At 40.9% G+C, this 14,259-nt stretch overlaps 1 protein-coding gene across 1 annotated transcript in view; it reads left to right on the forward strand.

Moving 5' to 3' along the window:
- Window positions 1-804: 804 nt before the first annotated feature.
- Window positions 805-14,259, forward strand: part of AKAP10 (A-kinase anchoring protein 10) — an 85,061-nt gene continuing 71,606 nt past the window's right edge. The window contains exons 1-2 of the mRNA XM_027626450.2: window positions 805-1,039; window positions 11,475-11,522. Of these exons, the coding sequence (XP_027482251.1) occupies window positions 952-1,039; window positions 11,475-11,522 (136 nt within the window). The 5' untranslated portion in view covers window positions 805-951. The remainder of the gene's footprint in view (window positions 1,040-11,474; window positions 11,523-14,259) is intronic.

Below are 14,259 nucleotides of genomic sequence, written 5' to 3' on the forward strand. Positions count from 1 at the left end.
TTAGCCAATCAGCGCACTCACCAGGTGGTGAGGGACACTGGTGAGGGTTGGTGGGGGGGGCAGACTTGTTTCCCTCTGCTTTAGGGATGTTTGGAGGGCCAGATTTACTGGGGAAAAGGAAATTGAACAAAGCTTGAAGGATCCATTCACGAGTTTGCCTTGTAATAACTGGCGATGCTTTTATGTTACCGTCCCTTTCAAACTTGAGCACTGGTGCAGGAATTTGGTTCTGAAAATAAGCCCACTTCTCCTTTTTATTGCCGAGGTCACTGTGATTGAGAAGCCAGTGGAGCCGCATAAAGCAGGTTATGCCTCCTCTTCCCTCTTCGAGGCACCGTGACCTCCTAGTACCCGCGCGACCCCGGGCGGCTCCGGTCGCCTGGGAGGAGAGCAGGGCCTGGCGGTGCAGGGGAAAGCTGCTCTGGCCGGCCAGCTAACTGGAACGGAGAAACAGAAGGGGCTAAGCCGGAGCGGGGCAGTGCTGGCCTCGCCTTGTGTACAAGGGCACGCTGTGAGTTCCCACGGCCGGCCGCCCCAGACCTGAGACACCGCGCCATCCAGCTCCAAGGTCGGGGGGGGGGGGGGTTGGGGGGAGGGGCTCCGGCTCCGGGACGGTCACTATCGCGCGGCATCTCTACACCCGCGGCAGCGACGCGGAACCTGGGAAAGGGCACAGGCCGCACGCGCGCAGGGTCACATGGGCGGGCCGGGCGCGTGCCCCCGCACCCACGAGAGGAGGCGGGGATGGGGGGCGGGGCCGGCGGCGCGGCCTCCCGTGAAGCCTCGCGCGGGGAAGGACCGGAACTCCGGGCGGGTGGCTTGTTGATAATATGGCGGCAGGAGCTGCCTGGGCTTCTCGAGGAGGCGGTGGGGCCCACACCCGGAAGAAGGGTTTCTTTTCAGGCTAGTGCGGCGGCCGCTGCGGACCCGGAAGTCCGGGCCGGTTGCTGAATGAGGGGAGCCGGGCCCTCCCCGCGACAGTCCCCCCGCGCCCTCCGCCCCGACCCGGGCCCCGCCATGTCCTTCTTCCGGCGGAAAGGTAGCAGAGGGGGCTCCGGCGGGGAGTCAGGCCGGGCCTCAGGGGCGGCGGTGGGGCAGGGGGGCCTGCACGGGCTTCCTCGCGGGTGGCAGCGAGGCCCTCGGCCTCCGCGCAGACGCCCCCTGCGTGCCTTGCTTTGCTCCGGGACTCTGCAGGGAGGGAGAAGGTGGCCTCCTCGCGCGAGGTCAGAGGGGAATTGTCTCGCTGGTCCAAAAGTATTTGCCGAAGCGCATACGAGTTAATGCCTGTTGGCGCAAAAACAGTTTTCGCGTTTGTGTGCGTGTGTGTCTAACTGCGGATCCAGAAAAGAAATTCCTTTAGTACCGTGTTACGGAAGTTTCTGACTTTTCAGAATATTGAGGGTTTTATGTCTAAAAGCAACATGTGAAAAAGCTGTTTTCTTCAACTAGTGCTATTTTCCAATTTCCCTTTTTGGGGGGTGTGGGGCGGGGGATCCTGCAGTTCCTAAAATAACATTACTTACTGCCAAATGTTCCCTAATGAAGAAGATTATTTCTTTTGATGACTTAGCAAGTCGACTAAACTATTGGAACGCTCACTTTGTAAACTACTTGTATTTCTGATTTTCAATTGTAATAGCTGCCCGGTTTTTAAGTAGAGGCAGCTTAATTTTGATGTGGATAAAATTGTTGTGTTGCATTCAAAATATATATCTAAAATGAACAAGTGGAGGTCTTTTTGGATGATAGTGGTTCTTTCAATTCTTGTTATTTAAGAGAAAAGGTACCAGAGAAAAACAAAACAAAACAAAACACCAAACGGTATCAGGGACTTGGGTTCACATGACTGCTCTGCTACTTTCTGTCACCTGGGACAGAAAAGCGTTAACCCACTTTTTTCTCCTCTCTCAACCGAGAATTAGATGATTCCTAAAGGCCCCATTCAGATATGAATTCAAGAATTCCTTTTAAGTACAAGTAGAGTTTCAGTAACTGATGTCATGGGGTGAGTGAATGAAACTGTGATGAATGAATGAAAGCACTGCTGAATGAAGGAAACCTGTAAAATGGTACAAGGAAGCTTTGTTGTTAAGGTACCTTGGTGTAGTTTATAGCTCTAATTTGTTTGACAGTGTTAAAGTAGGTTTGTGGGTTTTTTGTTTTTTGTTTTTTTTAAGGGGAAAGAAAGTATTCTGTGTATAATGAGGCAGATTGCATGTTGCGTAATAGACCTTTGTATCTGTTCAACAAATACTTATGAATGCTGCTCGGCAGGCACTGTGTTAGGCGCTCATTATTAAGCACTGAACAAGAAAAAGTCCCTGCACCTATGGAGCTTATTGTCTGCTGGGGCAAACAGACAATAAATCTCTCTTTCAGTACCTTTGTGTATTTACAAATTGATAACATGTTATAACACAGATAAGGTGAGAGGAGAAGCATATTTTGGTTTGCTGTTAGAGGAAAGCCTCAGCAGGTGACCTTGAAACTTAGAGCTGAGGAATCAGTAGGAGGTAACGAGGCTAGGAAAGAGCATGTTCAAAGGTTGTGAGTCAAGAAAGAGTTTGGTGCCCTTCAAGAAAGGAAGGCAGGCCACTGTGATTTGGGCTTAGAGAGGTAGACAAGATTCAGAGCTTTGTAGGCCAAAGTTAGGTTTTATTCCAAATGCAGGGACACTATTTAAAAAAAAATTTTTTTTAGGGCGCCTGGGTGGCTCAGTCATTGGGCGTCTGCCTTTGGCTCAGGTCGTGATCCCAGGGTCCTGGGATCGAGTCCCGCATCGGGCTCCCTGCTCAGCGGGAAAGCCTGCTTCTCCCTCTCCCACTCCCCCTGCTTGTGTTCCTGCTCTCGCTGTCTCTCTCTGTCCAATAAATAAATAAAATCTTTAAAAAAAAAATAAAAAATAAAAAAAAATTTTTTTAAAGAGAGAACACAAGAGGAGCAGGGGAGAGGGAGAGGAGAGGGAGAGAATCTTAAGCAGGCTACATCCGCTTTGGGGCTGGATCTCATGACCCTGAGATCATGACCTGAGCTGAAATCAGGAGTCAGACACTTAACCCACTGAGCTACCCAGGCACCCCTTAAAATTTTTTAAAGAGGAATGATTTGATCTTACGTTATAAAAAGATCATTGTAGATGCTTTTTGCAGACTGAATGTGGCAAGAGTAGAAGCTGGAGACACTTCTGTTTAGGGATCCCATCCAGTCTTTAAATACCATTTTTAAATACCACCTATATGCTGATGACTCCCGAGTTTACATCTCCAGCTTGAATTCTCTCCCCTGAATTAGGAATGGTATATCCAACTATTGGTCCACTTTATACCTCTACCTGATAGATACAGTTATATCTATTAATAGAAATAATAGACTAACAGATGGATCTTTTACTTACTATATCTAAAATCTAACTCCAGATTTTTTGTCACCTCAGTAAATTGCATTTCTGGTCTTTTAATTGCTCAGGCTAAAACTTTAGTACCTTCTTGAACCTCTCTTTCTCTCCTACTCTATATCTACATAAGCAAATCTGCTAAGTCTACCCCAGAATGTAACCAAATTCAACCTTTTCTCACCATCCCTGACTATTAACTCCTGGTCTAGGTGGTCATCTCTGTTTAGATTGGACAGTTAAGGAAGTCCTCTGAGAGGATGTCATTCAAATCTCAGCTTAAATGTTAAGAGGAAGCTGGTTTTATGAAAGTAGAGGAAGCAAGGGTGTCTGGGTGGCTCAGTCGGTTGAGTGTCCGACTCTTGATTTTGGCTCAGGTCATGATCTCAGGGTCGTGAGATTGAGCCCTGCATTGAGCTCTGCGCTGAGCTTGGAGCCTGCTTGGTATTCTCTCTCTCTTTCCTTCTGTTCCTCCCCCTCCACCCCAGGGCACGCTTGCTTACTCGCTCGCTCTGTCAAATACATAAATAAAATCTTTTAAAGACAAAAAGGAAATAGAAAAAGCAGAGTTATGTTGCTGTAGGCTTCAATTTGGTTTTCCTTCTTCCATCCTTGACCCCTATGGTATATTTTCAAAATGCATTATGCCACATCTCTGTTCAAATTCCTCCAGTAGCTTCTTATACATGGCCTTCCTTAATCTAGTTCCCATTTCCTCTCTGTGTTCATCTCCTCTCCTTTTCCATCACTGTTCCATTTATATTGGCCTCTTTGTTGTCAAATACATTCCCGCCTCAGGGCCTTTGCACTTATTTTTTCTCTCTACCTGGAAACCTCTTCCCACAGACACCCACTATTTTGCTCTCTCATTTCCTTCAGGTTTTTGATCATTTGGCATCTTGGTGAGGCTTTCTCTGTCTATCTTACTTTTAACATTGCAGTCCGTAGCCCCTGCACTCCTATCTTGCCTACTTTCTCTACAGCATTTATCACCATCTACTTTTCTCTGTATTTTATTAAGGTGGAAGCTGATTTTGTTCACAGCTATATCCCCATGTCTAGGTCAGTGCCTGGGTATAGTTAGGAATTTAGTAAATATTTGTTGAATAAGTAAATAAAAACAAGAAAAAATATCCACTAGTAAAAAGTGCTGAGCAGGGAATTTAAACTGATGTGGGATTAGGTCACAGGATGATAATATTTGTTCAGATAATAAGGGAAGGCTTGTCTGAGAAGATGGTATTTAGTTTGACATCTGAATGAGGGGAGAGAGCCAGCCTCACAAAAGATCAAAGGAACTGCAATTTAGCCAGAGAGAACTAGAAGTACAAATGTCCTGAGGCAGCAATAGCTGGGTGTGTTTAAGGAACCTGAAGAAGGCTGGAACTTACTGGGTATGGGATATGTTTTGGAGATAGAAATAGCATAACTTGAATAAGTGATTGGGGTGAAAAAAAATTGGGAAAGCTTGGGGCGGGAAGAATTAAAAACTGTCTTTTGGCAATTGTGAGTTTGTGATACACATCTATGCGGATACGTCGAGGAGGCAGTGGGATGTATGAGTCTGTAGTTCTGGAAAGAAGTTGGAACGTGAGATCTGGTTCTGGTTTTAAAAATATTTTGCAGGAGGGTGGGGGGATGGGTTAGCCTGGTGATGGGTATTAAAGAGGGCACATTCTGCGTGGAGCACTGGGTGTTATGCACAAACAATGAATCATGGAACACTACATCAAGAACTAATGATGTAATGTATGGTGATTAACATAACAATAAAAAATTTAAAAAAATATTTTGCAGGGGTGCCTGGGTGGCTCAGTCGGTTAAGCCGCTGCCTTCGGCTCAGGTCATGATCTCAGGATTCTGGGATTGAGCCCTGCATCAGGCTCCTTGCTCAGCAGGGAGCCTGCTTCTCCCTTTCCCTCTGTCTGCCACTCCCCCTGCTTGTGCTCTCTCTCTCTCTGTCAAATATATAAATAAAATCTTTAAAAAAAAATATTTTGCATAACTGATGATTAATGACACGGGACTAGATCACATCACCTAGAGAATACATAAAATGTGTGAATTAGTTATGTTGAAAGGCTAAGGCTGTTGTAACAAAGATACACTGAAGTGTAATGGCTCAAACAAGATAGATTTTTTTATTACTCTCTTGAGTGTAACGGTCCAAGTTCATTGGGTGGCTTTGCTTCACAGTCATTCAGGGATCACTTTCCTCCCATCTTGTTACACCTCTTTCCCTTAGGGTATGGTCTGTTTTGTCAAAGCTGGGTCATAGCCCTTTCTGTCTGTCCTCAGTCCTCTGACCCATGGTAAGGAGGAAAGAGAAGCTTTGGCCAGAAATTGGCACATAATCATTTCTATTCATATTCTGTTGGTGAGAAGTTAGTCATATGGGCATAGATAACTGCAAAACCTTCTGGGAAATGTAGAGTAATTAGCCAACTAGTAACTACCTACTAGGCTACAACCTTCTTGCTAGAAAGAGGAAAATGAGTTCTGTGGGCCGGGTAGCATTTCCTGCCATACTATACACAAGAACGGAGCCTAGGTGAAAGCTCTGGAGTTAAGAGCTTTTAGAAGTTAAGTTGAGGGGCACCTGGGTGGCTCAAATGGTTGGGTGTCTGCCTTCCGCTCAGGTCATGATCTCCAGGGCCAGGAGGCAAGCCCCATGTCAGGCTCCTGGCTTGGCAGGGGGTCTGCTTTTCCCTCTTCCTCTGCCTCTCCCTTTGCTTGTGCTCTCTCTGTCTCTCTCTCAGATGAATAAATAAAATCTTTTTAAAAAAATTTTTAAAAAAAGTTAAAGCGAGGAACATGAACCATTGGCAACGGAGAATCAAAAATAAAATGCCAGTTAATGGGAGTGTGATATCATGGAAGCTAAGAGAAGATAATGTTTCAAAAAGAAAGGAGTATTGTGTTGAATGTCACTTGCAAGATCAAGATAGAAAAAACTACTCAGTTTGATAATGTGGCAGTAAATGATGACTTTGAGAAGGGTATCAGTGGAATGGGTTGGAGGGAGAATGTGAAGTGTGGAAAGTAGCAAGAGTAAAAACACCCTTTTCAGGAAACTACAGTGAAAAGGAACTGAAAGATGCTCTTGGGTTAAGGGATTTTTTTTTTTTTTAAGATAAAAGATGCTAGAATATGTTTGGATGCTGATAGGAATGATCTGGTAGAGAGGGAGAAAATGGTACAGAAGAGAGAGGTGTTAAGTCCTGAGGGATGGGATTAAAGCCTGACTATACCAAGATTTAGTTAGGGTATGCTGCTGTTGGGAATGGCAGTTGGTAGGACCACTTGTATAAAGTTTAAAAACCTTCAATCAGTACTATGTGTTGTTTATAGATACAGAAATATATTAAAGAATAAAAATATGAGTGGAGATAATCAATTTATGAAATTATTTCTCTAGGTAGAAGGAGGAATGAGATCAGGGAGAGACTTAAGTTGCACATGCATGTCTTATTTCTTTTGAAAAATTTTCAGAAGCAAATATAGCATAATGTTAAGATTTGATAAGCCTGAGTGTTACTCAAATTATATTCTAGTATTGTCTTTGTTTCAGATGTTTCATAATAAAAAGAGAAACAAGAAAAAGTGTAGTCAGCAGAACAAAATAAGGTGGCTGAAATAAACCTAGATAGATCAGTAGTCACAATAAATGTAAATAGACTAAATTCTAGCAGAAGATTGTATAGCTAAAAAACAAAAAGTCAGGCTGGATAAGATCCAGCCATAAACTACTGGGAACACAACTAAAACATAAGGACATAGAGAAATTGAAAATAACTGGATGGAAGAATATAGCAGACAAATGTTAACCAGAAGAAAGCTGTGTGGCAGATGACATATTTAAAGCACAAAACATTATCAGGGCTAAAAAGGTCACTACATTATGAAAAGATGAACAGGGTAGTAGGAAGATAAAACTCTGAACTGCTTTGCACCAATATCAGTCTCAAAATACACAAAGCAAAATGTACAGAATTACCAGGAGAAATTAACAAATTCATAGTCATAGTTAAAGTTTTAAGAATGATCTTTAGAAATCAAGAGCAGTAATCACAATAAACAGAAATGGGCTGTCTCAGTGAAAAGACTAGATTCCTCCTGTATACTGTTTGGTATAAAAAGGATCATGAGAAGGTTAAAAGCAAAAGGATGGGAAAACATATCAGGGATATTAGACAAAAAGAAAGCTAATATAGTCTTCACAATAGCACACACACAAAACAAAAAAGAAGGGAAATTTAAGTTTTGGGAGGGAAGGGGAACAAAGGAATCATTAGTACCAGATAACATGATTGCATATATAAAAAACTGAAGGAAATCTACACACATACTATTAGAACTCCTAAGAGTTCAACTGGGTTTTTAAAATAAATGCATTTATATGAAAGTATTTAAAACTCAGTTGTACTGCTGTATGCTAGTAAAAACAAAAGACTAAAATCTTTATGGAGTTTACAAAACCTAGTTTGACATGAAAGGACACCCAAATAAATGGAGAGGTATACTATGTTCATAGATAGAAAGACTCAGTACCAGAAAGATGTGAACTCTCCCCCAAATTAATCATTCAGTTAGTGCTACTTTAAAAATTCCCATCGGGGTTTTAGGATCAGGACAAGTTGATCCTATAATTAATAGGGCAGATAGTTTCAAAAGAGAGTAAGGTAGAGGACTTGGCCCTGCCAAAGGCTGATTATATGGTTAGGTAATTAAGACAGTAGAATTAAATGCCCAGAAACAGACCTATGTATATATGGGAACTTGGTATATAAAGAGTTCCTGTTCAGTTGGGAAAGGTTGGACTAATCAGTGAATGATGTTTGCTATCCCTCTGGCAAAAAAAACAATTCGGGTTTTTCTATCTCCTATCATATACATCAGGGGTCAGCTAACTTTCTGTAAAAGACAAGATGGTGTCCTTGTAGCCGTAGATAGTATGTTAACAAATGGAGATGGCTGTGTTAAACTAAAACTTTATTTATAAAAACTTAATTTGGCCCATGGGCTGTAGTTTCCTGATATCTGACAAATAGAAATAAATACAGGTAGATAAGAGCCCAGAATTTTAAAAAACAAAATTTGAAATCATATGGAAGAAAATACAGGGGAAAAAATCTGATCTTGGGCTAGGAAAGGATATCTTAAACAATAAGGTAGGAAAATACAATCCACATAATGTAAATTTGGCCACATTAAAATTTAAAGCTTCCATACAATAAAATACACGTACGGTATTTGCAACACAAAGGATTAGTATACAGACTATGTATGGAATTTCTACAAATAAGTAAAGGACAAAGGAATTGAATAGCCAGCCCATAAAAGAAGATACCTAAATACCCAGTAAATACAAAAGGATAGCCCCTCAAAGGAAATCAAGGAAATGAATGAAAAATACCATCAAATACCGTTTGAAAAATATTCATTAAATAGCCACTTTCATTAAAAATGCCCATCATTGGTTACCTATCAGTTGCATTTATAGTGTTCTATCCTAGAGAAATTTTTTTTTTTAAGATTTGTTTATTCATTTGAGAGAGAGAAAGAGCACAAGCAGGGAGAGGGGCAGAGGGAGAAGGAGAAGCAGACTCCTGGCTGAGCTGGGAGCCCGACGCCAGTCATGACCTGAGCCGAAGGCAGACGCTCAACCATCTGAGTCACCCAGGCGCCCCTCCTAGAGAGATTCTTACATGTAGACTGCATAGGAAGACATGTACTAGAATGTTGATCCCATTATTTTTTTTTTTAAGATTTTATTTATTTGACAGAGACACAGCAAGAGGGAACACAAGCAGGGGAAGTGGGAGACTGAGAAGCAGGCTCGATCCCAGGACCCTGGGATCATGACCTGAGCCGAAGGCAGAAGCTTAACAACTGAGCCACCCAGGTGCCCCTGTTGATCACATCATTGTCTGTGATAGTAAAAACTAGGAAACCGAAATGTTCATTAAAAGGAGAATGAATAAATAAAGGTGTACTTTAGGAATTAAACAGCTAAAATGAATGAACTAGAGCTACATGAATGCATCAATATAGACAAGTCAAATTATGGGATGAATACAAGTTTCAGATATGTGTAGAAGAGTACTATTCATGTCAATTTTAAAAATGTACAGAATAATTGCGTGTTTTACATTCATGTAGTAATAGTCTAAAAACATACATGGTTTGTTTGATAGTAAACACATCCAATTTAGGGCAATATTTATCTCTGGGAAGGGTAGAAGAGCAATGGGATCAGGTAGTGAGTGAGTCATAGGACCCTTTATATAATATTTAGGGGGAAAAGGGAAGTAAGGCAAAACACTAATATGTAGTGAAGTTGGATTGTGTGTTACTTTTCTGTTTGAAATATTGACTAGATCTGATTGATGAGAATGTATTGAGAGTGACAAAGTAGAACTGTGGGGGTATGTTTTAGTGGTAGAATCAATTGGTCTTAGAAGTGGTTTGGGTGTGGGAAGTAAGGGAGAGACATGTTAAGAATGACTCCTGAGATTTTTGGCCTGAGAAACTGGGGTGGGAGTGTCATTCATGAGAGAGAATGAAAAATAAGGTAAACCAGGTTTGGGAAGAGATGGTATGTTCCATTTTTGGACCAGTGTAATTATAGAAGAGGATGGGTAGATGGTTAACTAAATGAATTTAAGGTCAAAAAGAATTTAGACTAGAAATAGAAATTCAGGATTCATAGCTTATCCACGGTATTGAAAACCTGCAGAATGGGTAAGTTCAGCCAGGAAATACATATGTGTACGTAGTGAAAAGCAAAGGTGCTTAAAACCCTTTCTCTGAGAAACTCCCGGCAGGTAGAGGAGAAGTTAGCCAGGCAGTAAAACTGAGAAGGAGCAGCTAGAAAACCAGGGGAGTCGCGTGTCTTGGAAGTCAAGACAAGTTCATGTTTCAAATGGGAGATGTAGTCAGTTGGCAGATGCTGCGGCGAGGGCTGCAACCCAGTTACTTCTACCACATTTCCCTAATTTCTTTTTTCCCAACAGCAGTGATCAGTACCTGAAATGATCTTATTTTTGTCCATGTTTGTCTCCACATTCTTGTATATAGACTTCTTGAAGACAGGACTGTTCTTTTCTGAGCCGGGAGAGTGTCTAGCACATACGAGGCACTCAAATATTTGTTGATGGATTAATTTATCAGATACTCTGAGAGCTAGTAATTTCCTGCTACTAGCCTCTCAGTGTTGAATGTTTAAGAGCACGAGTAGAGAGATGGTCACATTTTGGGATTTCTTATTTTGATAGGCTTTTCATGGTAGAGTTAAAGAAAATTTAATGTTGAAAAAAATACAAGAAAAGTAAGGAAGGTTAAAAATAGTCTTATGTCAGATTCTGTAAGAGTTCACACTTTGCTTAAGCTGCCATGTACCTTCCTTTCTTGGATATTACATTATTAGCATATTTGCAGTAGAATTTCTACTGTTCTGTATAATAGAGAAGAGACTGTATTGCTTTTTGAGAGAAATGGTTAAGCCTTGAATATTATTTAGAATATAAGTTTAGAATGTATTTGATGTTGTGAGAGGAATACACAAGAAGTCAGATGATACACAAAGAACTCTTTTTCTTCAAGATGCATCTAGTAATAGGCATATTTTAATAATACTAGTTAACATCCTAAACTAACGGTGTGCCTGTTGCTCTTCTAAGCCCTTTACAACTTTTTAGTTTTTTCACTCCTAACCCTCTAAGGTAGGTGTTGTTATTACTGTTCTAATTTTATAAATCAAGGAAATTGAGACCCAGAGAAGTAACTTGTCTGTGATCACATGGCTGTGTCATAAGTGGCAAGCTAGAATCTGAACCCAGGTATTCTGACATTGTCTACCCATAAGAACACTCAGTGCTCTTGACTGAATGATGGTCAAAGGTCACTTCCTCAGCGAAACTTCCGCTGACAACTGTCTCGCCCTGTCTCCCTCCAAGGCTGTTATTCCGTTGTACAACTTTGAATATGCATCTGTTAGAATAAAGCTTGTCTAATTTTTACATCATATAGATGGGATCTTTTTAACTGTAGAAGTTGGTCATGATGCTCTTTTATCTTCCAGTGAAAGGCAAAGAACAAGAGAAGACCTCAGATGTCAAGTCAATTAAAGGTGAGTTCAGTGGCATTCCATTATATTAAAAAGTGATGTGCTTTGCATTTACAGGCTGTTTAATCCTGTTATCTTCCCCCTTCTTTTGCCATTAATCATCTCTTCCTTCTTTTATAATTATTTATGATTGTGACGTATTTCCTTGTTCAACCTGTATATTCTTTAACACCTTGCATATAATAGGCTTTTACTAAGCACTTGTTGGCTGTTCTAGTGATACAGTAAACCAGTGCCCTCCTATTAATCATGTTTGTTCCCTTAAAATCAATGAGTTGACTTCATTATTTTTTTAACTTAAAATCAACGAATTAACATATAGTGTATTATTAGTTTCAGAGGTAGAGTTTAGTGATTCATCAGTTGCATATAACATGCAATGCTCATTAGATGAGGTGCCCTCCTTAATGCCCATCACCCAGTTCCATCCCCCCACTCTCCTCCCCTTCAGCAACCCTTAGTTTGTTTCCTATAGTTGAGAGTCTCTTACGCTTTGTAGTTGACTTTATTTTAAAAAACAAAAAGCGAGGGGCACCTGGGTGGGTTGAGCGTCTGACTCTTGGTTTTGTCTCAGGTCGTGATCTCAGGGTCGTGAAATCAAGTTCTGCGCCAGGCTTTGTGTTGGGTTCTCCGCTTGGTGTGGAGTCTGCTTCAGACTCTCTCTTCCTATGCCCCTCCCTACTGTGCGCACTCTCTCTCTCTAAAATAAATAAATACATCTTTTTTATTTTTTAAGTGTATTTTATTAGAGAGAGAGCATGAATGGGGGGGAGGGGCAGAGAGAGGGAGAAGCAGACTCCCTGCCGAGGAAGGAGCCCGATGTGGGGCTCGATCCCAGGACCCTGGATCATGACCTGAGCTGAAGGTGGACACTTACCTGACTGAGCCACCTAGGTACCCCATAAATAAGTCTTTAAAAACGAAACAAAAAGTGAAAAATACTCTGAAATGAGCTGACCATTCTGGAGTAAAGAACTGCCACTTATAAGATTGGTTTTCTGTTGTTTATCCAGAAATGTGGATGATAACAGTTCTTACTTCTCTGTTACTTTGGATGAATGGTCTTAAAATATATTCAGAGTACCTTATCGTAATCTGTATATTGTCCTTTTTTATAGGTTGGAGCATGCTTCTTTAGGTTGTAATCTCTATTATAGTTTTGACTGATTTCATTATGTTAATTACAAAGATTGGAATGGAAAATCATAATGGAAATTAATTATATAGCCATTACATATAAATTTCATAAATAAAATTTATTTACCTGAGATCTGTAGATTGCTGCTTAGATTTTTTTTCTTTCACATGTTTGTTATCTTGTGTGGCTAGCATTGAGTATTAACCATATATGCTCAGTTTGCTGGGGAGAGACTAATTATAACTTACGAGATTTGTAACATTAGGGAAGAACTAGGGTACCTGACAGTCTTATTTTCTGCTTACTTCTGATAATTTAAAGCCAGTTGGATTCCATGTTGGTTCATACTGCCTTCCTTAAGCAAAATTTGATTGGCTTTCATAAAGACTTCAAGCCCTTAGCAAGCAGCATGTGTAAAGACTAGATCTGAATGTAAGAAGGAAAGGATTTGATGTCTCAGGCATTTAGATTTGATGTCTCAGGCATTTAGATTTCTACCCTAAACTCTGCTACTAACAGTATGACCTTGGGAAGTCATGTAACCTTCCTCAGATTCTTCATTTGTGGAGTGAGAGGATTGGCCTGCCTAACTTCTAAATCTGTACCCGGCTAAAAAATTCCATTTTCCTACCCTGTGACAGTACATAATCTGTGCTTAGCATTACTGGCTTACCTTAGAATCATACAGAAAAAGTGTAGGAAACAAGCCCTCGAGAAGTTTGCAGTCTGATTAGAACTTAGACACGGAATAAAAGCAAATATACCAAGATACTAATAACAACCATTTCTTGAACACCTGTTCTATCTTAGGCATTAGCCCAGAACTGCGGCTAAACAAAAAAAGACTTGATCCTGCACTCACTGAATTTACAGATTGGTAAGGGAGAGGAACATTTATCAAGTGATTCCACAGATGGCATGGGCTAGATCTATAATGATGAAAATAAAGAGATCTGGATTGATCAATTTAGAGCTAAAATGGATAGAACTTTGTTATTGATTAAATATGAGGTATAAGGGACAGGGAAGTTTCAGATTAACACCTACTTTCCTGGCTTGCCTAACAGTGCGACTGGTGGAGAACCAAGTTGGGAAATTATATGTTCAGTTTTGGCATGTTGGGTGGGAGGTACTTGGAGACATTTACATATATTATTCTACCCACACAATAATTCTAGGGTCTGCGTTTCCAACCAAAGGTAAAAGAGTGATTTCCTAGAGTCTGGCAGACCAAAGTTGAAATCCTGCCTGTTGATAACGACTCTTTACCAGCTCATTGACTTATAGCAAAGTATTTAACTTTTGTCTGTCTGTATCCACATCTCCAAAATGAGGAAAATACTGGTCTTGCAAAATTGTTGTGGGAGATAATGAAATAACATACCAACAAAAAATGTGTATCAAGCAACCAGTACAATGCCTGGTATGTAGGAGGTACTACCTTGGTAGCTCTTGTTTTCTAGTTGTAGCAGAAGAGGCCCTCAATATGTTGACTTCGTTAAATGAAGTATTGTGAGGAGTTTAGAGGAATTTGAGATCAGCAAATGGTTTCTGAAGTGTAGGGAAGATTTTGTAGAAATGGGACTTAATCTATATAAAAGT

This window comes from Zalophus californianus, chromosome 16 (assembly GCF_009762305.2).
Source record: "Zalophus californianus isolate mZalCal1 chromosome 16, mZalCal1.pri.v2, whole genome shotgun sequence".
NCBI lineage: Eukaryota > Metazoa > Chordata > Mammalia > Carnivora > Otariidae > Zalophus > Zalophus californianus.